Source organism: Ziziphus jujuba, chromosome 9, assembly GCF_031755915.1.
Source record: "Ziziphus jujuba cultivar Dongzao chromosome 9, ASM3175591v1".
NCBI lineage: Eukaryota > Viridiplantae > Streptophyta > Magnoliopsida > Rosales > Rhamnaceae > Ziziphus > Ziziphus jujuba.
This window is the reverse complement of record NC_083387.1, coordinates 9509902-9531773: the sequence shown is the minus strand read 5'-3', so window position 1 is coordinate 9531773 and position 21872 is coordinate 9509902. Positions and strand designations below refer to the sequence as shown.

Genomic DNA, 21872 nt, shown 5'->3' with positions numbered 1-21872 from the left:
ATGGAAAATAATTACGACTTAGGAAAATATCAAAGGGTGCAATGTGATCAACCAAAACCTTAAAGAAGGGGATGAAATATACCCTTAATTAAATCCTTCCAAAAGTTGACAGAACGGACATATTACTTGCTCTATAGGTATATTTGCTCAAGCAGTGAGATTAAGAAAATTTTTTAATTGAATGGACATTTTCTCCTTTAAGCAAAGAAGTAAGAAATAATTTATCCAGAGTTGTTTTGGCATCGTTATAAAACAGTAAGAAAAAAAAGTTACAAAAAATAAATAAATAAATAGCACTTACATTTTAATTGAATGCAATACATTTTCAATAATTAATGATTAAAAAGGACTGGATTTTTAATTCTCTCCCAAATAACAAAAATATCTACAGGTATTTAAGTAAAAAACCATATCCCGTGAATTAAGATATCTCAAAATTGTATTATTATAGAAAAATGAGCTAGCCAATGCAACGTATAATATCAAAAACTTGTATAGATTCGTAAATTTTGCAATATATTTTGTAACAAAACAAAAATAATTTTATCATCTGAAATAAATTAGTTCCGATTAACTAACTTTTCATCTGTACAATTTAAGAGTCAAAATAATGATGGTGTAATAAAAAATGAAAAAAAAAAAGTGATGGTTTATAAATAATATATGTGAAAATTACAATTATGTAGTATTTGTTAATTATTACCCACCTGGCTCAATCGTAGCAAAAACAAAAATTCCTATGCACCTTTTTCTCTGTAATTAAGTTAAGATTTGTGGGCAATTTTAGCGATATAGTATAACATATTCTAAAGCGACGCAATTTGGTTTGGTGGGTACTGTGGCTCTATTTACGTTTACCCGCACTAGATCCTAGCCCATCCACACCATCTGATCTGAGCCCTCTTTAGCTTGTGCATTTTAGAAATTGGTCCTCTTATTAGTCGCATTTGCGAGCCCATCTTCAAAAACCTCACTACTGCTCACAGAGACAGAAAGAGAGAGAGAGAGCATTACACAGGTCCGTCCGTACAGTCCCTCGAGATCTCGGAGATTCATTTCGGTCGGCCATGGCTCAGCCTTTGGTGAAGAAGGACGATGATCGTGACGACGAAGGTATGCCCAGGAAACTACGTCAGAAGTCCTTTTTTTCTCATTCGCTCAATTGCGGCAATCACTCATTTGTCATTCTCCGAATTCGATCCGCGTCTCGTTCCATTTCCCGTTTTGATTTTGATTCGTGATTTGTTGCAACTGCTAAATTAGCCAATTTTTATTTTTCTCAGATCTCGTTGTTTTATATGTTTTACGTTTCAATTGTTGACGTATTGTGGCAGACATATAGTAGATTTGAGTGAATTAGGGTTAAATTGTTGTTGATCTGGTTAATTCTTTGCTTGATCTGATTAATTTCGCTATTGGTTATTAGCTTCTGAACATAGTTTATAGTGGTTGGCACGAAATGTAGATTGTTGAATTCTTTAATATCTGCTTGTTTCCTTTTGAGTCAATGCGGTAGTTTAGTAATTTGGATCTTGTATCATCTTTAGGTTTGTTGAGGTCTAATTTCCTTTCTATAGTTTGATTTTCAATTTGTCGTGGATGGAGGGAGGTAGCTGTTTGATGTTAACGGTGTCTCTATCATTTTTACAGCGGATTATTCTCCGTTTCTGGGGATCGAGAAAGGTGCTGTTCTTCAGGAAGCTAGAGTTTTTAATGATCCTCAGCTAGATGCTAGGAGATGCTCGCAGGTTATTTATTATTTGCCTTTGGCCTTTAGTCTTTTCTGTTTCGCAGGAACTGATTTTGGTTTATTGATGTATTCTCTTTCGTTTGCAGGTTATTACCAAGCTTTTGTATCTACTGAACCAGGGTGAAACCTTCACAAAGGTCAAGTTTCCTACAAACTGGATGATATGTTATTTTCGTTTCATTGAAAATCCATGCTTCTTTCACATTAGCAAAGGATTTTTCTCTTCCTTGCGTTTTCCTTAATTATCTATCTGTGTATGATGTTGAGATCTATTGATATTTTTGCATTACAATAATAGATCGAAGCGACAGAAGTATTCTTTGCTGTGACTAAGCTTTTCCAGTCAAGAGATATAGGATTAAGGAGAATGGTTTATCTAATGATAAAGGAGCTCTCTCCCTCTGCAGATGAGGTAGCACACATTATTTTAAATATATATATTTTTTTAACATATATAGTTGCATGTGCTAATATAGTTACTGACTTTTCTATAATGCTTCCAAAAATTAGGTTATTATTGTCACGAGCTCCCTTATGAAGGACATGAATAGTAAAACTGATATGTATCGGGCGAATGCTATCCGTGTGCTTTGTCGGATCACAGATGGAACTCTTCTCACCCAGATTGAAAGATATTTGAAACAAGCCATTGTTGACAAGAATCCAGTTGTTGCAAGTGCAGCTTTAGTTAGTGGGATCCATTTGCTCCAGGTACTGGTTGCAGCATTCTCTGGAAACTAGTTTTGGATATTCAGTCTATATTTTCCTCATGTGCTTTGTTTTTTTTGGCAGACAAACCCAGAGATTGTGAAAAGGTGGAGTAATGAGGTTCAGGAAGCCGTCCAATCTAGAGCAGCTCTCGTACAGTTTCATGCACTGGCTTTACTCCACCAGGTATGCTGGTTTACTGTGGTGTTTTAGAAATTGGAATAAGGTCTTATAACCCTATCTTTAGGATATTTTTAAAATGCCAATAGACAAACAGTTCATCTTCTTCTTAAGCTGTTGTAATGTTAAAATGTTGTGAGTAAGTAAAGTATCAGGAGTTGATTGAGCATGTGGAACATGCAGATTCGCTGGTTATGAGAGCCCAGTGATCGTAGCCTTTAGTTCTTAATTAAGGGCCTCCCTGTCTAAGATCATCTCAATTATCTATGTGGTTTTCTTTTTTTCTCTTAAAAAGAAAAAGTTTATGTTCTCCCAGCTGTTTTAGAATTTCTAGATTATCACTTTTTGTTGTTTGATTAAGGATTTCTTCTCCTGTTTTAATTTCTGATCTATACAATGTGTAGAAATTAGGAGCGATGCTTAATCTCTTTTAGTTCCTAATAATAGAATGGGCACCTCTTTGCATGAGATAAAGCTCCAACATGTAAGCTCTATAAACTTAGCTAAATACTATAGAATTTATCTTCCTTTTTAGAAAATACAGTATAATTATTATGTGGGAACTTGATATTTATTCCATGATATAAATAGTTTTTGGTCTTTTGACTGTTGTTAGAAAATGGAGTATCCTCCAACTTTATTCATTCTTATTTTTGAGGAGTTGAGGTAGCTCCAGCTTGCTATGGTGATTTCAAACCAAGTGAAGTCTCGATCTTGAGCCCTTAAAACCATAGAACTCTTAGCTTCTTGTCATATGTGTAGTTGAAGTAGACAAAAGTTCGAGATGCTTATATCTTGTAACACACAAAATATGGATATTTTAACTCACATTTAAGATGAGAGACACAGCATGAAAGATTTTCCTTTTCACATTGGAGGTCTGACCATATATTGTTTATCCTTTTGCTAGTGTACACTATATCTGTGCCAACACTGGATGTGTTTCCTGAATATTTCTTATTGAAGTCTAAAACTCTATTACCTACATATAGACCACTTTATATATTTAATTTTTCTCTAATAGGTAATGGCTGCTTTCTCAGATTTAGTTTACTGTGACAACTTCTTTTGTTGTACGCCTCCGTATATTATGTAGCACATTGTGTTATTGTTTTTGCGGGCTGACAATTAGGGTTAATAGGCATGATTAAGTTAATTTACAAGGATTGTGCTTAGGATTGAAAGGTGCTAACATGTATTTGCCTAATTGCAGATTCGGCAGAACGATCGACTAGCTGTGAGCAAGTTGGTTACCAGCTTGACGAAGGGAACTGTTCGCTCTCCATTGGCTCAGTGCCTGTTAATTCGTTATACTAGTCAGGTGCTTATTCCCACCAGTAGCATTGAATGTTGAGAGTGATACCCTTTTTTTTTTCTGTTTTTTAATCTTTTATATTAACTGTATCTGGACAGGTTATCCGTGAGTCAGCTGGCAACACACAAACAGGGGACCGTCCTTTTTACGATTATCTTGAGGGTTGTCTGCGCCATAAAGCAGAAATGGTGATTTTTGAGGCTGCCAGAGCAATCACAGAACTCAATGGTGTGACCAACAGGGAATTGACTCCAGCAATTACTGTTCTTCAGCTCTTTTTAAGCTCTTCAAAGCCGGTGCTGAGATTTGCTGCTGTGCGCACTTTAAATAAGGTTGAATTTCCAATGCCTTGTTAAACTACAAATTATTATAATTATTTGTGATTAAAACCATTCTATTTTCTTGTCTTTACTTGATGAAAACTTAAACAGACATGTGGCTAGGGATTCTTTTGTATCTTTATAGCGTATATTATTAGCACAATTGACATGAAGAGACCTTATTCAGAGTCATTGTCCATTCTATTTAATCTTTAACTCCAGCACATTGAACAAATGAAAATATCTGCTCTCACTGTAGTTATTGTATTCGTTGTCCTACTAAATTATTTTGCCAAAATTTGAACTATGGGTATGAACTTTTTGCAGGTTGCAATGACTCATCCAATGGCTGTGACAAACTGCAACATTGATATGGAGAGTTTAATTTCCGACCAGAATAGAAGCATTGCCACTTTGGCAATCACCACACTTTTGAAGACAGGAAATGAATCTAGTGTGGACCACTTGATGAAGCAGATAACTAATTTCATGTCTGATATTGCTGATGAGTTCAAAATTGTTGTTGTGGAAGCTATAAGATCATTGTGTTTAAAGTTTCCATTGAAGTACAGAGCTCTGTGAGTGACTTGTCATCATCTCAATGTTATTTGCTTTGGAAATTTTAAGTTTTCTATAATCCTTTCAGCTATACATATTCGATTCTTCATCTTTATAGGTTATTTACCTTCTTATTTACACAGGATGAACTTCCTAAGCAACATTCTTAGAGAAGAAGGTGGGTTTGAGTACAAAAAGGCAATTGTTGACTCAATTGTCATCCTGATAAGAGATATTCCTGATGCAAAAGAAAGTGGGTTGCTTCATCTGTGTGAGTTCATTGAAGATTGTGAATTTACGTATCTTTCAACACAGGTGACATTTTTCTCTGACCTTGCCAAACCTTTTCTTTGGTTTTATTTATTTCTTTTAATTACCTTATCTCCTCTTAGCACCCTAAAAGTCATCAATTTCTTTTGTTGTTAGATACTCCACTTTTTGGGGATTGAAGGGCCAAAAACCTCAGATCCAAGTAAATATATACGATACATATATAATCGAGTGCATCTTGAGAATGCAACTGTAAGGGCCAGTGCTGTGAGCACATTGGCTAAGTTTGGTGCTATGGTTGATTCCTTGAAGGTAATTTGTTTTCGACCTTTTATCTATACCCTTCAAATGACATTTTTATCAACCCTTTTAAGTTTTTGATATAAGATGGAAAGTTAAATCTTTTATCTGTTGCAGCCGCGGATATTCGTTTTGTTGAGGCGATGTCTATTTGACAGTGATGATGAGGTGCGTTTCTGTTTGATATATCAGTATCTATGGCTTTCCTACATTCATGTGTTAATGCTTTTGTACTGTACCTGCACATGATGTATGTATATCTATGGGTTTTGCAACTATGGGTGTGTATGATCATGTGTTTGTGTTGCTGCTTCAGTTAGGTGGTGCTCATTTTCCATCTTATTTGAGTCTTAAATTTAAATTTGCTAAAAGCTTTTTTGGATAATTAGACTATGATAAATGGCTATGGTTCTTCACCTTTTGCAGGTTCGTGATAGGGCAACGCTTTATCTGAATACACTTGGGGGAGATGGTTCTGTTGTTGAAACTGACAAAGATGTGAAGGAATTTCTTTTTGGTTCTCTGGATGTCCCACTTGTCAATCTAGAGACGAGTCTGAAACATTATGTGAGTATTGTCCAGCATTTTTAGCGTTATGTGTCATCAAGGTTATCTCATGTTTTTAATATGGCTACAGGAGCCTTCAGAAGAGCCTTTTGACATCAATTCAGTACCCAGGGAGATCAAGTCTCAGCCACTTGCTGAGAAGAAAGCTCCTGGTAAAAAGCCTACTGGATTGGCTGCTCCTCCAAGTGGCCCTGTATCTACAGTAGATGCTTATGAGAAGTTGCTGTCCTCTATCCCAGAATTTGCTAGCTTTGGGAAGCTTTTCAAGGTTCATGAATTTTCACCCTAATGCTTTACGAGCACATTACAATCTACAAATATTTTATTTAATGATTTATATCTATTCGTTCTTCTTATCAGTCCTCAGCACCAGTGGAGCTCACAGAGGCAGAAACTGAATATGCGGTTAATGTTGTTAAGCACATTTTTGATAGCCATATTGTGTTCCAGTACAACTGCACCAATACAATCCCAGAGCAATTACTGGAAAATGTAATGACTGCTTAAACAAGCAGCACTTACCTCTCTTGACTCTAATTGAGAATATCCTTCTTGCGACTCTAATTGAGAAATATCCTCATAATTCTTTCCATATGCCATCAGGTCACTGTTATAGTGGATGCTGCAGAAGCAGAGGAATTCTCTGAAGTTGCTTCCAAGCCTCTTAGGTCCCTTCCTTATGATACACCTGGACAGACCTTTGTGGCATTTGAGAAGCCAGGAGGAGTTCCTGCTGTTGGAAAATTTTCAAACATTCTGAGATTCATAGTTAAAGAGGTATCAAATTCTTTACTTCTTCAGAAGATATCTTGCATCTCTCTCTCTCTCTCTCTCTCTCTCTCCTCTGATTATGCTGAAATGTGCATCCTTTAGACAAGTTCAATTGTTTTGATTAAATTACAACCAGTCATTGGATAAAGTTTAGTTAAGGTGCTAAAATTATTAAGTATATAAAATATTAGCTGTTTTGATGTTTTAGTTACAAGTGTGTATATCTTATCATCGTGCGCTAAATTCTGGAATATTGTTCCATGAGAGCTTATGTGTTTAAACTTTTTACATCTGACCTGCTAAACCTGACCACCTTAGACTTTAGTGGCTCTTAATGGTCGTTGCCTCTATTTTGAGCCAACTCATGTTGTCCTCTGAATCATATGATTAAATGAAGAAAGACTACAAGGAAAAGCATCCGAACTGTTTTCCTCTAGGATTTATGCCTTCCTAATAGCTGATCACTTAGACCTCTAGTTGGTTTTTATTTCTTGTCTGTTTTCTGGTACTCGTCTTCCACACCTTTAGTTGGTTTTTATTTCGTGTCTGTTTTCTGGTTTTTCCAGGTTGATCCAAGTACTGGTGAGGCAGAGGAAGATGGCGTGGAAGACGAGTACCAGCTGGAGGACCTTGAGGTTGTTGCTGCTGATTATGTGTTGAAAGTTCCAGTCTCCAATTTCAGGAATGCATGGGAAAGCATGGGTCCTGATTGTGAGCGGGTAGATGAATATGGCCTTGGCCCAAGGGAGAACTTGGCTGAAGCTGTGAATGCTGTGATCAATCTTCTGGGACTGCAGCCATGCGAGGTAGGTCTTTTAGGACTCTGTAAAATTGCATTATTTTTTTAATTTAATGATCATGGAATACCACTTGAAGTATGATTGCGGAATACTACTTGAAGTATGTTTACAGTTATGAAAATCCATGATTTAAATGAGGTTCTCAATAGTCCATCACCAAATAAGGATAGGGCCCAGAAATCAGATTTCTGAAAGGAAATCCTGATCCTCATTTTAAAAATTATATACGGAGGTCTGTTGAGTGTTTCTGGACTTGCATAAAGTAGAGAATTCTTTCCTTTTGTTTTTCTTATATTGTGCTGGTCTTTCAGGGCACAGAAGTTGTTCCCAGCAATTCAAGATCACATGCATGTCTACTCTCTGGTGTATACATTGGCAATGTGAAGGTGTTAGTGCGGTTATCTTTTGGAATCGATAGCTCAAAGGAAGTTGCTATGAAACTGGCTGTTAGATCTGAGGATGAGACTGTCAGCGATGCCATTCATGAGATTGTGGCCAGCGGTTAGTTGGCTATGTTTCATCCTGCGCTAGGCATTTTTTCATTTTCTCCTGGGAGATATGTGGAGGATGGCTGCCGATTGCAGACAACTTTTGTAGAGAGATGTTCACATTACTATGTTATGGTCCTGAAGGAGGGTTATTTTGCAAATAGGTTCTGCTTGCTATCCGTTTACTTAGTAAGTAATAATACTCAAAAAAGAATCATGTTGATCCGGCTCGTTAGAATTTACTTATTACATTATCATTTTCATTTTCGTTTTTCTTTCTTTTACCCGTCCATCAAATTGTAGTTCATATTTGCTCATTATATATGTGACATTGAATTTTGAGGCACTGTCTTGGTTAGAAAAATAGGGAATTGTATTTGTTTGGATACTTTTTTGTATTCTGTATTCAATCTCTATATACAATTAAGTAATTTTTCTTCTTATATTTGGCATTTATGATGAACACAGATTAATTTCTATCCTTATAATTCCATATCATCAACATTATTGGAAGATTTAATTTTCGGTTTCTTTTTAGTTGAATTGATGATTTAAGTTTTTATTTAACGTTTGTACTAAAAATTTTGAAAATCTAGGAGGTCTTTCCATTTGAGTTTTAATTTCTGTTTTCTTTTTTTTATATTGACTGTTAAAATTTCTATAATAATTTATACACACCCTTTTAAAGGTCACTCAAGTTGGCAAATTATTTCTTGGGCAAACATTATTCTCCTATTCTCCATGTCTGGATAAAGGGGTCACTTAGCAAGAAGAAACTGATACGACAACGTTAACCAATCTCAATTAGCACATATTCAACCGTTCTTGACAATAGAAAAATTTGCCAAGTATATCACGAAAGAGATAAAATAGGTACTGGTCAACGAAAATACAAAGGAGATTCTGCCAAAAAAACAGTAAGAACGGTTTAATTTTATCACTCATAAATCTAAAGAATGACATCCGTGCAATCAAAATAAAAATAAAATAAAGAGAAGCCAATCTGGTTTACTGGTTAGAGGCCGAGAGTACCCAGGTGGAAACATAAGAAACCAGGGAGAAATGGAGAAGAAACAGCAAAGGAAGTTCTCAAGCATTGTATATTCTTTTCAGTAGTAAAATTGTCAGTTTTCCCAATTAGGATTACAACAAGCAACACATTACAGGATTGTAGTTTTCTCAAACCCGAGTGATTGCCAACAACATAAAGGATCTATGAAAGAAATCCTCTGCGAAGGCAATGAATAAGAACCATGGTTTTGAGAAGAGATGGACCTCATAATGAAGATAGAAGCTTTGCTCCCCAACGGTTCAAAGAACCCTCCTATGCCCTCCAAAAGCCCATATCTGCCAAATTTCATACCAAAAAAATTCAGATGTCAGAAAAGCCTGGAATTAGACATTATACCTATTTTTTCATTAAGAAGAAATTAAGAAGAAATGCACTATAAAAGAAAAATGTGCCAAAAAGCCAATATAACCGTCTTAAACAAGAACGGAGAATGATAATTGGCAAGTTATAAGCATATCAATTTTGCATCGATTAGTGGCTTGTCTCATAAAATAATTATCATAACCATCAGATATTCGATTGAACACTTGAAAACATCATGGTATATGGAAGAATTATCAATAATATCCCATAGAGAACTTGATTCCAATACAAAATAAAGTTGGATGAATAGAAAAGTACTAGCAGCTATTTCAACAAGTTTTAGCTCCATTTTATGCCTATTTACAGTAATTTCTTTCTAATATCATGTATCAGTGAACTTTATAAGAACTGTAAAGATGTTTTGCTCTTTCAGTACTCCGCCATCATTATTTTTAAGCCCCATGTCTAATTCTGTACATTCCACATTTCAGGAAGTCTAAAAGCAAAATCCATGATAGCAAAAACTGACCTATTCAATTGACTTCGGCTCATAGGAAACAATTATTATTATTATTATTATTATTATTTTTTTTTTTTATATTCCTACATTTCAGATTTCAGTACAAGCCGAGACTATGACTACATCCAGATTAATATCATTGAAAAATAAAGGTACATAGCGTATTGAAAAATGATTTAACAAGTCATTGAACAGAGCAAAATGAGTTTAGACTCATGCAAGAAGCATCAGCTGTAATGCCTCAATGCTTTTTCCCATTTATGCTTTACATTTTATTGCACCCACTAGTATATTAGTTTCCCAAATATATGCATATATTTATACAGAAGCACTACAGTGGGCTACCTCGCCCTCTTTAGAAAAATTTTATACATATATATACATGTGGTAGTTAAAATAACTTCAGCCAAAAAAAAAAAGAGGCAACACATAAGAGACAAAACTTAGAGAAGAAAGGAATCTTCTCATGAGCATCAAACTTCCTGTACACAAAGTAAGGTAGGCATAAGAAGATATTTACCTTCAGGTTTGTATCCCAACTTCCTGTACACAAAGCACTTCCATCAGCTGACAAACCCAAACAGGTAATTCGACCCTCATGTGAATTTTGGAAAGATCGCAAGTTCAGAACCATCTGCAACAAATTAAGTAGTTGAGAATGAAATCATCACTAACATGCCACCCATGGGATCCACCAAAACAAAAAGAACAAATTGATAACAGGGTGGAAGGTCAAAGAAAAACAAAAAGCAAAGCCCACAGAACGAAGTTATGTCTAGGACTCAACAAAAGCAGTATCACTTTTTATCAAAAGTGCGTATTTGCTAAATCTGATATTTCTGTTGACAATTTTGTGGACAGACCATAACCACCCAAGAAGGAAGATCCTGCTGTCACTCTCTCGCCCCCTTTTCCATCTCAGGTATTTCAGGATGCATGCTTGATATAACATGCAAGAGTAGTTTGTTTGGACATGCACAGTGAACCAAGTAAATGGAAGTCATGGAAAATACAAGTAATATTAATCAAACATGCCCTTGAAATATATCTACTGAAGCATTCTACTAACAATATATTAAATGATTGCCAATGGAGAGAATAATAAAACAAACTTATCGTCTCTCCAAATTTTAAAAATTACTGGTGCCTCATATTTAAAGTCAAATATAACACTAATGTCCACAAGTTGTTAATAAAAATTAGTTTAAATAACTATTATATGTAGCAAGGCAAAAAGAAAATAGAAATAACCCCCAAAAAAAAAAAAAAAAATGAGCAAACACACGCAAAATGTGTATTATACTCCATGAAAGAAGTTGCATTATGGTCATGTTTACAATAATCCTTGTACCCAACTCAATGTTACAAACTCAAAGGAAAAGTTATCAAAATGCATTTAAAGAAAAAGACCTTCCAAAAGTTGAGATGCTTAATGAATGATGCAAGACAATAATTGTGCAAAGGTAATCAAAGAATATTTTATTTTAATATTGAAGTGCAAAATACCTGGGCCAATAAAGTATCCCATACATAGCAATCACCGTTGGAGTATCCAGCAAAGAGAAGTCTTCCTGATATTGAGAATGCAATGGAAGTCACATGTGGAACATCATTATCACCATGCTGCTGATAGTATACTTGAAGCTGGTGTCCAGTCCTAATGTCAAATAACCTGCAAGTTCCATCATCGGAGCCAGTACCAAATCTATTGCCATCTGGAAAAAACTTTACACTATTAACATCTCCCTCGTGCCCATGAAATGTCTGTACTGCCCGACTTGCAACACGAGTGTCCCATAATCGGGCTGTTGAATCACATGAACCAGATACAAACATTCTTGGATTGGATCCATTAATTGAGACACTGAAAAGATGCAAAACAACTATAGAGTAAACATTTGAGTTGTTTGTGATTGTTTTAATCAGCAAGTTCAAGCTACAATGCTCTTGTTGGTTGTTTCTGTGTTGAACAGAACAAAAAAAATATGTGTATATATATATATATATATATGAAGTATGGCCGTAGACAAACACACAAAAGAAAAAGAAAAAGAAATCTTCATTTTACTTGATGAAATATATAATAATAAGATGCATTACATTGCAAAGGAATGTGAATATCCACATTACAAATTTTATGCCTACGCTGCTCTAATCATATGGTGAACCACAATAACCCTGCATGGGTAAAATCAGTTATGATTTCCCAACGGCAGAATCATAGTCACATTAATTCCAAAGAAAATGGAACCTAAACAATGCCGATGTGGCAAATTCAACTGCACGACACAAATTTTCCTCGGTATAATTTCCAAAGTCATCAAAAACAATTTTAACCGCTATTTAATGCAGATATTTCATCCTATAAAGATGAAAACTATATATTAAAGAAAGTAAGAATGCAAGTTATTGTTCCATACATATTTAGAATTTTATACATAAAGCATTCCGTGACCGCTATAAACTATCTCTGTCAAAAATCTGATGCAAACATAAGTTAGCTTGACAATTGCCAGCAATCAAACATACCTTAGTACATCTCCAGTATGTCCAGACTGAAATTCACCTCCAAAAACTGAAGTTCTTAGGCCAGTACTGATATCCCACAAAACACATGTCTGATCACCAGAACTGGTAATGAGGTGTGTATCCTCCTCTGGAACATACTGACAAGAAGAAACATAACCCTTATGCCCACTAAGTGTTTTTGACACAGGCAGATTCCCATCCCGGTCAGTTTGAGAATTAAGGTTGAAGATAGAGCAAACACTATCAAGACCACCACAGGCAACAGATTGACCAGTGTGCGAGAAAGCACAAGTCATGACCCATGCACAAGGCAGTCTTATAGCATGGGTTTTCTGGCTTGTTAGTGCATTCCACACTATTAACCGCCCATCTTGAGATGCACTGACAATACGATTCCTTTCAGGAGTCCAATCTAATGAATACACCTGAAAAATTCTCAGTGAGGATAAACTCTATATAATCTCATCTTGGCAATGGAACAAAGAATAACAACCATTTGATTCGCACAATCCTTGGCTAAATTATTTAGAGAGGATATAAGGAAAACCCGTTAAGACACTATGAATTAGTAAGATATCATCTGCAGTCGTCAGTTGCTACTTATTGGCATTAGGTAGAACATCTCTGAACAACATAAAATAACATTCAAGCCAACAGCAGAACAAGAAGCAGAAAAGGAAAAGAAAAATCAAACATCTCTCAATTCACAGAGTAGATTTGGACAGCCATGAAGTTTTATATGCATACAACTGACTTAATTCTACATGTCAGAAGGGCCATGATTGGCAATATGTATTCAAAAATATCAGTTTCTTCACATCTGTAAATCTCAAAACTTCGAAATTTTGACCATAATAAGGGCATGTACCAGATTTCCCTTTTCATTCTTTCTCAATGAACTAAATGCTTAATCCAGAAACTTTACATTTTAAGCACTAAACAGTACCCCTTAACCCTCAGGAAAAAAAAAAAAAAAAAACAGCCCATGAATATGCAGCAGAGCACAATCTCACATATACTAATCAGATGTCTTAAATGACTGCCCATTCACAGAAGAGATGAATAACCGGGTTTCCAAATTAGGTCATGTCTATTCTTCATTCTATATGGCCTAAATGCTTATATCAACGACAAAAAAAATTCTTTCATCAAAAACACTACAAGATAAATTCCATAAATTGACATAAGGAAAAAATAAATAAATAAATAAATCTAGCAATTAAAGTTTCCTCACTGGACAGAACGAATTCAAGATAAAAAGTCTCTATTCTACCATCACCAATCCATGTACAGAGACTATGATAAGTAATACTTGGATATTACCTTCTTCAATCGCCAGAGAGTTGGCATGTCTCTGGTCCATTATTTTCCCCATATCTCACGAAAGATAGGCTAAAAGCAAACATATTATCATTAACTCTCAACTTCTAACTCTCAAGTAAAGAGAATAATCCAAATTTGAAGTTACAAATTCCATCTAATTTATGGTTGTGGAAATCTTCAATTATACCACCTCCAACTACAAAATTATAAAATTCAGGAACTTAAAAAGATACACACACATACATAAATACATACATACAAAATTATAAGCATTCTCGAGAAAATTCATACATAATTCTATAAGGCACAATGTGTTTATATATGCATATCTTAAATAAACTTCGTAGATTCAAACACATACATATATATAAATGCGTATACCTTTCCTGTATGACCTTGCAACGTTCTACAGCAAACCAGATCCGTGGGTCCAAAGTTGACCGCAGTCTTCCCCTGAGACCTCGAATAGCCTGCAACTGCATAAAAAAAAAAAAATTCGGCACCGAGACCAATCAGATCCAATAATACCTATCATTACCAAAAATCTCCACCATGAAAAAACAAAAGCAACCAAACCAAAAACCGAAAAGGACAAGAAGGAAGACGAAAATGAAATAAGTAAATACAGCCGCCCACCATCTGTGTCGAGCAGAGAAAGCCGCTTCTGCTTCAAGCGCTCTTTGAGGGAGTTGACCGTCTCCGTGGCCAATACGTGTCGCTCTTTGAGCTCGGCAACGGACATTCTTTTTGTTGGGGGGGGGGGGGGGGGGGGGGGGGGGGGAATGAAGTTTACACGACGGCCATTAGAGCAAAACTCCAAGTGGATCCCCTAGAAATTCATGGACCACCAAATGCCCCCAAAAAAAAAAAAAAAAAAAACTGTGGAAATCTTTTAGTATAATTTCCGGCTTCCAGAGTCAAATTAGGGTTTCCATCGGCTTTGTTTGTTGCAGAGCAAAAGAGAGAGAGAGAGAGAGAGAGAGAGAGAGAGAGAGAGAAGAATAAAACGGTGAGAAGGTGGAATTGGAAATGGAAATGGTGGCCGAGACTACAGAGAGAGAGAGAGAGAGAGAGAGAGAATGAAGAGGTGGTATTATCAAATATCTGCTACGGTAAGCACCTGGTAAAGGCAGCTCCTCTCCGACTCCGAGGTCAGGAAGCGTAAATTTTGACTGACGCCGCCGGGCCCACTCTGCCTCCACGTGTTTTCTCCGAATCGTACATGTCACCTCGTCACGTGTGGGCCTGTCCTTTACAGTTGTCCATTCCATTGTTACCGTTGCACTTGCACTACACCACCATTTCTATTCTAATTGCCCTGCCATTTCCCTGCATAAACCATACTAGTGATTTGGATAATTTTCTAGGACTTCCGAAGTATTGTTATTTGTTATAATAATTCATTTAGGTTATTTGGATTATGACCAATAACGTAGAAGTTTAAGTTTTACCACTGTAGGCTTAATTTTGAAGAATTATTAACATAGATATATGCAGACATATCCACTATTTTAAATTTGAGATATGCTAGTCTTACAGGCTTCATTTTTTTTTTTTTTTAATTTGAATTTCCACAAGAAACAATCAGTGATTCGGTTTTATTTGCTTTTTTATCTATTTTTTTAAAAGCAAAAAAAATAATTATAAAACACAAATTCTGTATTAATAAAACAAATTATATATGGATAATTGTTACACTGAAAAGACTCGGATTAAAAAATATATATATATAGATACTTGAGAGGAATACTATTTATCTCATCCATCCGCAGCTATATTTATTTTAAACTATCAAAATTTGTATAGAGACGGTCAATAGTTTATATTGAATGGGTTTGAGCAAGTAATAGAAATCTCAGGGGTGTAAAAAAAAATGTATTAGACAGTGTTACGCAGTGATGGAAGAGTAAGACATTACTTTGGAAAAGTTGAGGCTGTTTTATATTGTAAATTTTAAATATTTTCCATTAGATTGAGAATTAGTCATGAATCGCACAAGAAGAACCAGTCCAGCTGTTAAGGTCAAGCCCAATTGGATTACCAAAAAAAAGAGAATTGCCAGGACCGATTCTAATGGTTTTCTACTTTTCTAGAAAAAGAAAAGTCTATAAGGATTGATGAAAATTGGGGGTATTAATAATATATAATTAAAATAAAATTCCATTGCCGGGAATCGAACCCGGGTCTCCTGGGTGAAAGCCAGATATCCTAACCGCTGGACGACAATGGATCGGTGATTCTTAACACTAGTTTAATCGTATTTGTATTCTCAAGTAAAATTTATATGAAACAGTAAAAAATTGTTTGCTCCCCAATTCGAATCTCTCCACCCGAACATTAGAAAACAATAAACAAAAGGAAAAAAAAAAAGGAGGTCCAACTGAAAGTGACAACAATCAAAGATGTTGGTAAGAGTTGCATAAGGAATATAAATTAGAATGAAGATGACCATTAAAGTACTCTAATAAACGAATTTTTTATCTTTTTTAATTTTCTTATTTGGTGATTTTTTCATGACTATAGAAGAATAATAATTTTTGTTTATTATTATCATTATCCTTATTAATATTTGTGACCATAATTAAATGGATAATAATTAACTATCAAGTTAGAAAATCCAAATATAGACAATATTTCTTTCATCTTGCTTTGTTATTATTATTAATTTTTAAACCTATTTCTATAATCCGTTCTAATAATAACGGTTCAGTTGCTAGGTGGGCTAAAGAGAAAGAAAGACTAATCAATCATGGAGTGAATCGTAGATGAAACGTTGCAAGTGTGGGCGTCATTGTGGGTGATAATGCTACAATCTTCAACCACATCATAAAGGTTGAAGAAAGTCCAAAATAATTGCGTTAAATAAAGTTATTCTATTCTATTGATTAGATAGAGAAATGGGATATAATTTTTGGTTCTCGAGGGACCGTGTGATCAAATAGGAGGAACTCTATGTTTGGCAATTAGATAGTGCCAATCAAGATTCATATGTAATTACAAGTTGAAAGTTTAAACATTTTTATCCAATAAAGTTCATTTTATTTTTCTTTTGTTCCCAAAAAAAAAAAAAAGTTCATTTTATTTTTGCACGTTTGTAGAAAATAATAATAATAATAATAAATAAATAATAAGTATATTTTTGCATTATTGAAATCTTTATCTGAAATATTTGGATTTTTGATTTCAATATCTCAATAAATTTAACAGTTTTGCGTTCAACATCGTCTTATAAAATTTGTAAATAATGCAACATCATTGCAAAATCTTTACATAATTATACAAACCATGATACAATTTTCATTCTTGAAAAGAAACATTTCCATGTGTAATGCAAACGAGCTTTGACTATTAAAAAGTCAAAACATCAAAGGTTTTTTTAATCATTTATAATAATTTTTACATATTTTGATATTTTTGGATATTTCGATATTTTAAATCGTGATCTCTTACATATAGAAGTAACTTATCAAACAAATCAATCTCATTTGATTTTTACAATATATTAGTGTTAATTTCATACTATAGGAAGTAAAATGCCAAAAACCCTAATCTTTTTATCTATCAAAATATTTAATTATTATTTCAGATTAATATCAAACTTTTCTCTGCATGTCTTTTGGTTAAGATCAATGACACAGTAATATGATAGAGAGAGAAAACTTAATCAGTACGCCCAAACTAGAGCAAAAATCCCCATTAAAAGTAGCAATCCTTTACGATACAGAAATCGAAAAACAATTAACTAGAAAATTTTACATATAAAGGACTAGAAATAAGAAAAAGTACATTATGACCTTATTCCAGGTTATTATTGATTGTTTTTTGACCTTAACAAATCCACTGCTCAAATTCTGGTTATTTCATTTACTCCCACCACCTGGGTAAACACAAGCATTATAACCTACAATCAAATAGACAGGGAAACGAACACGTTAAGAAGAATGATGGACAATAAAATAATTATATGAATTTGTCCTATTTAAAAGAAAGAAAAACACTTGATGTTCAACACCTCTGTTCTCAAACCAAAAAGGCACCAGAAATGAAAAAAAAAAAAAAAAAAAAAGTTGAATAGAAATTTGAAAAACTACTAAATTACCAAATAATGTAAAAAGGAGAGTGTGGTTGTGTTTTAAAGACAACTTTACCCCAAAAAAAAAAAAAAATTATATATATATATATATATATATATAGCGAAAGCCAATTCTCTTTTGAATTTCTAATCATGCACCTTAAAATATGCCAAACACCATTAATAAAGAAGATCAACCTTTTGTGAACCAAGTTCAATCAGGGAAAAAAGGGGCACTTTTTATGCGGTCCCTTAAGATATTCTCCAAAACGTTTTTGTATTTAGACACTCAATAAATTGCTCATATTTGCACATAAATTTAAAAAAAGAAATAATAATAATAATAGTAGTAATAATAATAAATGAATGGAGCCAAAAGGAGCTTACTAGGATTTGAGGAAGTGAGTGCTGCCGTCTGTGAGAAATCACAGTTTCCTGGACTCTTGCTAGAATTTTGATAATAAAGATTCATAGCATATGCAGCATGTGATGCCACAGTATTTGGCTCAAAACATGCACCTCCTGGTTGAATTGGACTGCAATCGATACCTTGACCACAAGCATAATCAAGAGCAGCTTGCAATTGAGCATCACTAATGCCCGCCTTCGGCACACACCACTGTGACACGGTTGGTTTCGGTGACGGTGTCACCGGAGTCGTCGTCGGTGTGGATGGAGTCTGAAAATTTCAAAGTTTATCAAATTAAGGGATAGAATGAAACTAATAGAAAGTTGTTCAAACTATGCATAGGAAATTAGAGATATTAATTAATTCCAAACCAATTTATTTTGATAATAACCAATTCAATTTAATTACTAATTAGTTTAGTAATCAATTTTCAATCCAATTCAAACGCGTTTCAAAATCAAATTCAATAACTCTTATTTGAATTGGTTCCAACTATGTATAGGAAATGAAAGAACTGGCGTATGCTGCTCAGTCTTAGTCTACTTATACCTGGCTGCTTTTTGAGAGACCAACATCATAAGTCATGGATAGGTCAGGCTTGAACAGCCCAAACGCTCTCTCGGACCCAGGACCAGCTTTTAAATTCTCATCATAAAGTGCAAATATATATGTCTCCACAGACTTCCCGGGCATCAATGGAGTCCCAGCCAATGATCTAAGATGTGCAATCAAATTCCCATTATAAGCTCTTGCATTCTCAACACTTGGTCCGACTTCATTGCTATCCCCCTTGTACGGCCACCCTGTCTCCGCAATCAAAATCTCAACATCGTTGAACCCGAGTGCATTCAATGCAGACCTTACAGCATCAACCTGCACATACATCATTTTCATAATTTTGTTGCACCAACTAAAATCAATACAAACAACATAAAAAATTAAACATTTTCACAATTTCGAAGACATCAGTATGATAAATGGATGCACCAATTTTTTTAAATTTTTAATCATTAAGGGTAAGTACAAGAATTCGATGCATCAAAACGAGTACAAAAATATTATTAAAGATTTCAAAGTGGGTCTATAAAGCGGCTCCAATTGTTATATGAATTAATAGACCAAAAAATTTGTTGAAATTGGATTTAGTATGTGTCACGTTTAAGGTGGTCCCCCAGAGATAAATAAAATTTTTGGGTCTATTAGACAATCAAGTTTGTGAATTATTGTTTTCTTTTTTCTACAAACCATCCAACACCAATAACAAACCACAGAAATGGAGGTGGGATGGGATGGAACTTATCTAACATTATTGTGATGGCCAGACTGTCACAGAGCATTGATGTCACATCAAATACGTTTCCAAGGCTCCAATCATTTCATTTAAAAGTGACTGATTTTGCAAGGATGATCGATCGTTTTCTGTACATGCAATTGCAAGCATTACACATGCACGTACATATACGCTCTCAGGCTTGCGTTTTTAAGTGGATATTTTGTTCAATTAAAATTAAATTAAACCAACAGAAAATAATAATAATAATTATTATTTCTACTCCATTGATTTAAAGTATAAATAAAGAGGTTCACTCAGATACAAACAATTCAAACCTAATTCTAATCACTATGCCAAAAAAGCTACTTAGGAAGATCTTTAATTACTGGGCAGAAATTAACTTAAGAACGACTGCAGAGGATTACGCCTTTTTTTTTTTCTTTTTTTTCTTTTTTTTTCCTTTTAATAGTTTACACGAAACCAAGCATAGAAAAAAAAAAACCGGTTGATTAACGTATGCGTTAAAGACCAGAGCATACTCTTGACGTTGACTCACACGTCAACCTTTTTAAAATGTTTTTCTTTTTTGGTGAACTTTTAAAATGGGTTTGGTCTGAACGACTTTACACAATTGGAAAATTCACATTAAATTACCTTTTTTATAAAAAAAAATAATAATAAAAAGATAAATAAAACTCTATACATAACGTTTTTTACTCAGTTTCCCTTTTACTTTTCTTTCGTATGGGAATAAAAGCACTAGTACTCTGTTTCATGTTTCTAATAGGGTGTACTAATTTTTCACTTTTATTATATATAGATTCGGATTTCGAACCAATTTTAAAATAATTATTTAAATTCCATGTCGTTTAAAGTTTCTTTTTTTATAAACAATTGAAATGTATTTGAACTTCGATTCTATTCTCATCTTGCTCCGCTATATTATCGTTTTATTTTATTTTATTTTTATTTTTTTAATAATAAGAAAAAAAAATTCCCAAAAAACTCTTCGCAAAACTCACCTGGGCATCAAACATGTTCATGTATTTGATCCCTGACACCGAGTCGACTCGACCCGCGTTGGGCTGGAACAGGCAAAACGCCAGCGTTTCGGGCCTCGGATCGCTCTGGTAGGCGAAGAACGGGTAGGGATTGATAGCAAAAGGCGAGCCATTGTCTCTCTGAAACGCCAGCAAATCCTTGAGAGCGCCCTGAAACCCGGGTGCGAACGACCCGGAAGAGGGAGGATCCGACTGGCCCAGAACCGCCATGGAGTGGACGGTCGAGACCCTGACTTTCCCTCCGAGAGAAGCCGCGGTGATGGCCTTTTGGACATTTCGCATGGCGGGCAGAAGCTGGGAGATCAAGCCTTGGTCGCCGGAGAGCATGACCTCGTTGCCGACGGTGACGAGTGTGATTTTGCTGGCCGGGTAGAAAGAGAGGACGTTGGAGTTCACCCACTGAACGGCCGCGTTCGGATCCGACGCCAAGGCCGGTATGTCTCCGTTCGCAGCTCCAATGACGATTCCGATGCCGGTGTTCGCCAGGCCTTTGATGATCGCTGGATCGGCACCGTAGAGTCGGACATTTTCAATGGTGGTCGACTGGAGTAGCTTCGCGGTGGCCGTCGGTGGAGGGAGATTGTCGGCGAGTAGGCCGTAGTTTATGCCGATGAATTGCTGCGACTCTGAAAAAAAAAATAAAAAATAAAAATCAGAAAACTGAAACCGAAAAAATTTCAGAGCAAAGACGTTGGAACTGGGAAGCGACGTCGTATAGAGCGTGGACGATCTTGATTGGCTATCAATACTATTACACTTTTGGCAAATTCAGTTTCAACCACTGGACTTAATAAATGAACTGAAAACAAATAACCACAAAAAAGAAAACTTTCCGGGAAAATCAATATCCAGCAAGAAAATTAAGTTGATGCAAACTGACCTGCCAAGTAAAAGGCGGTGAGCAAGAAGCAGAGAGAAAGAAAGAGAGAAGACGAAGGTGGAGAAAGCGAAGCCATGGCTGAGAATGAAGCAGAGGTGAGTCTATTCCCCACAGCGCTGTGTGAAATTTATAGACGCTATTGGCCAATAAAGATAGACCAAGTGGAAACCGAATTTTATTTTATTTTATTATTATTAGTTTTTTGAGGGGTTTTGAGGACGTAAAGGAAATGGAATTAAATAACAATTTTACACGAAGTATATGTAAAAGGTAAAGAAATTTACATGGGTTGGTAATTGTGTGATTGAGAAATGAAAATTCAAGCAGGCTTAGATAGATAGCTGGAGAGGACTTGGGTGGCCTCGTGGAGTGGGACCACGAAGCTTGAAATTTTTGCACTTCG

The 21872-nt window shown here is 35.1% G+C and overlaps 3 protein-coding genes and 1 non-coding gene across 4 annotated transcripts; 1 reads left to right on the top strand and 3 right to left on the bottom strand.

The window, feature by feature from the left end:
- The first annotated feature begins 935 nt into the window (after positions 1 to 935).
- LOC107426916 (coatomer subunit gamma-2) lies at positions 936 to 8470 on the top strand. Its single transcript, XM_016037225.4, has 18 exons — positions 936 to 1113; positions 1651 to 1748; positions 1837 to 1887; positions 2049 to 2162; positions 2261 to 2461; positions 2543 to 2644; positions 3852 to 3959; positions 4052 to 4285; positions 4601 to 4851; positions 4975 to 5146; positions 5258 to 5413; positions 5519 to 5569; positions 5828 to 5968; positions 6039 to 6236; positions 6329 to 6460; positions 6572 to 6745; positions 7306 to 7545; positions 7851 to 8470. Exons 1-18 carry the CDS (start codon positions 1068 to 1070, stop codon positions 8043 to 8045), a joined length of 2664 nt encoding a protein of 887 aa, XP_015892711.3. The 5' UTR covers positions 936 to 1067; the 3' UTR covers positions 8046 to 8470.
- Positions 8471 to 9103: 633 nt separating this feature from the next.
- Positions 9104 to 15031, bottom strand: LOC107426919 (guanine nucleotide-binding protein subunit beta-2). Its single transcript, XM_016037229.4, has 6 exons — positions 14411 to 15031; positions 14156 to 14250; positions 12452 to 12876; positions 11429 to 11786; positions 10443 to 10556; positions 9104 to 9374 (listed from the first exon to the last, which is right to left on the bottom strand). The coding sequence occupies exons 1-6, from the start codon at positions 14514 to 14516 to the stop codon at positions 9339 to 9341; spliced, it is 1134 nt and encodes a 377-aa protein (XP_015892715.1). The 5' UTR covers positions 14517 to 15031; the 3' UTR covers positions 9104 to 9338.
- A 901-nt stretch (positions 15032 to 15932) lies between these two features.
- On the bottom strand, positions 15933 to 16004 carry TRNAE-UUC (transfer RNA glutamic acid (anticodon UUC)). Its single transcript has one exon. It is a non-coding gene; the product is annotated as a tRNA-Glu (tRNA).
- A 1430-nt stretch (positions 16005 to 17434) lies between these two features.
- On the bottom strand, positions 17435 to 21630 carry LOC107426914 (glucan endo-1,3-beta-glucosidase 7). The gene is made up of 5 exons (XM_048481301.2): positions 21470 to 21630; positions 20551 to 21215; positions 18805 to 19128; positions 18234 to 18525; positions 17435 to 17675 (listed from the first exon to the last, which is right to left on the bottom strand). The coding sequence occupies exons 1-5, from the start codon at positions 21543 to 21545 to the stop codon at positions 17635 to 17637; spliced, it is 1398 nt and encodes a 465-aa protein (XP_048337258.1). The 5' UTR covers positions 21546 to 21630; the 3' UTR covers positions 17435 to 17634.
- Between the last annotated feature and the right edge of the window lie 242 nt (positions 21631 to 21872).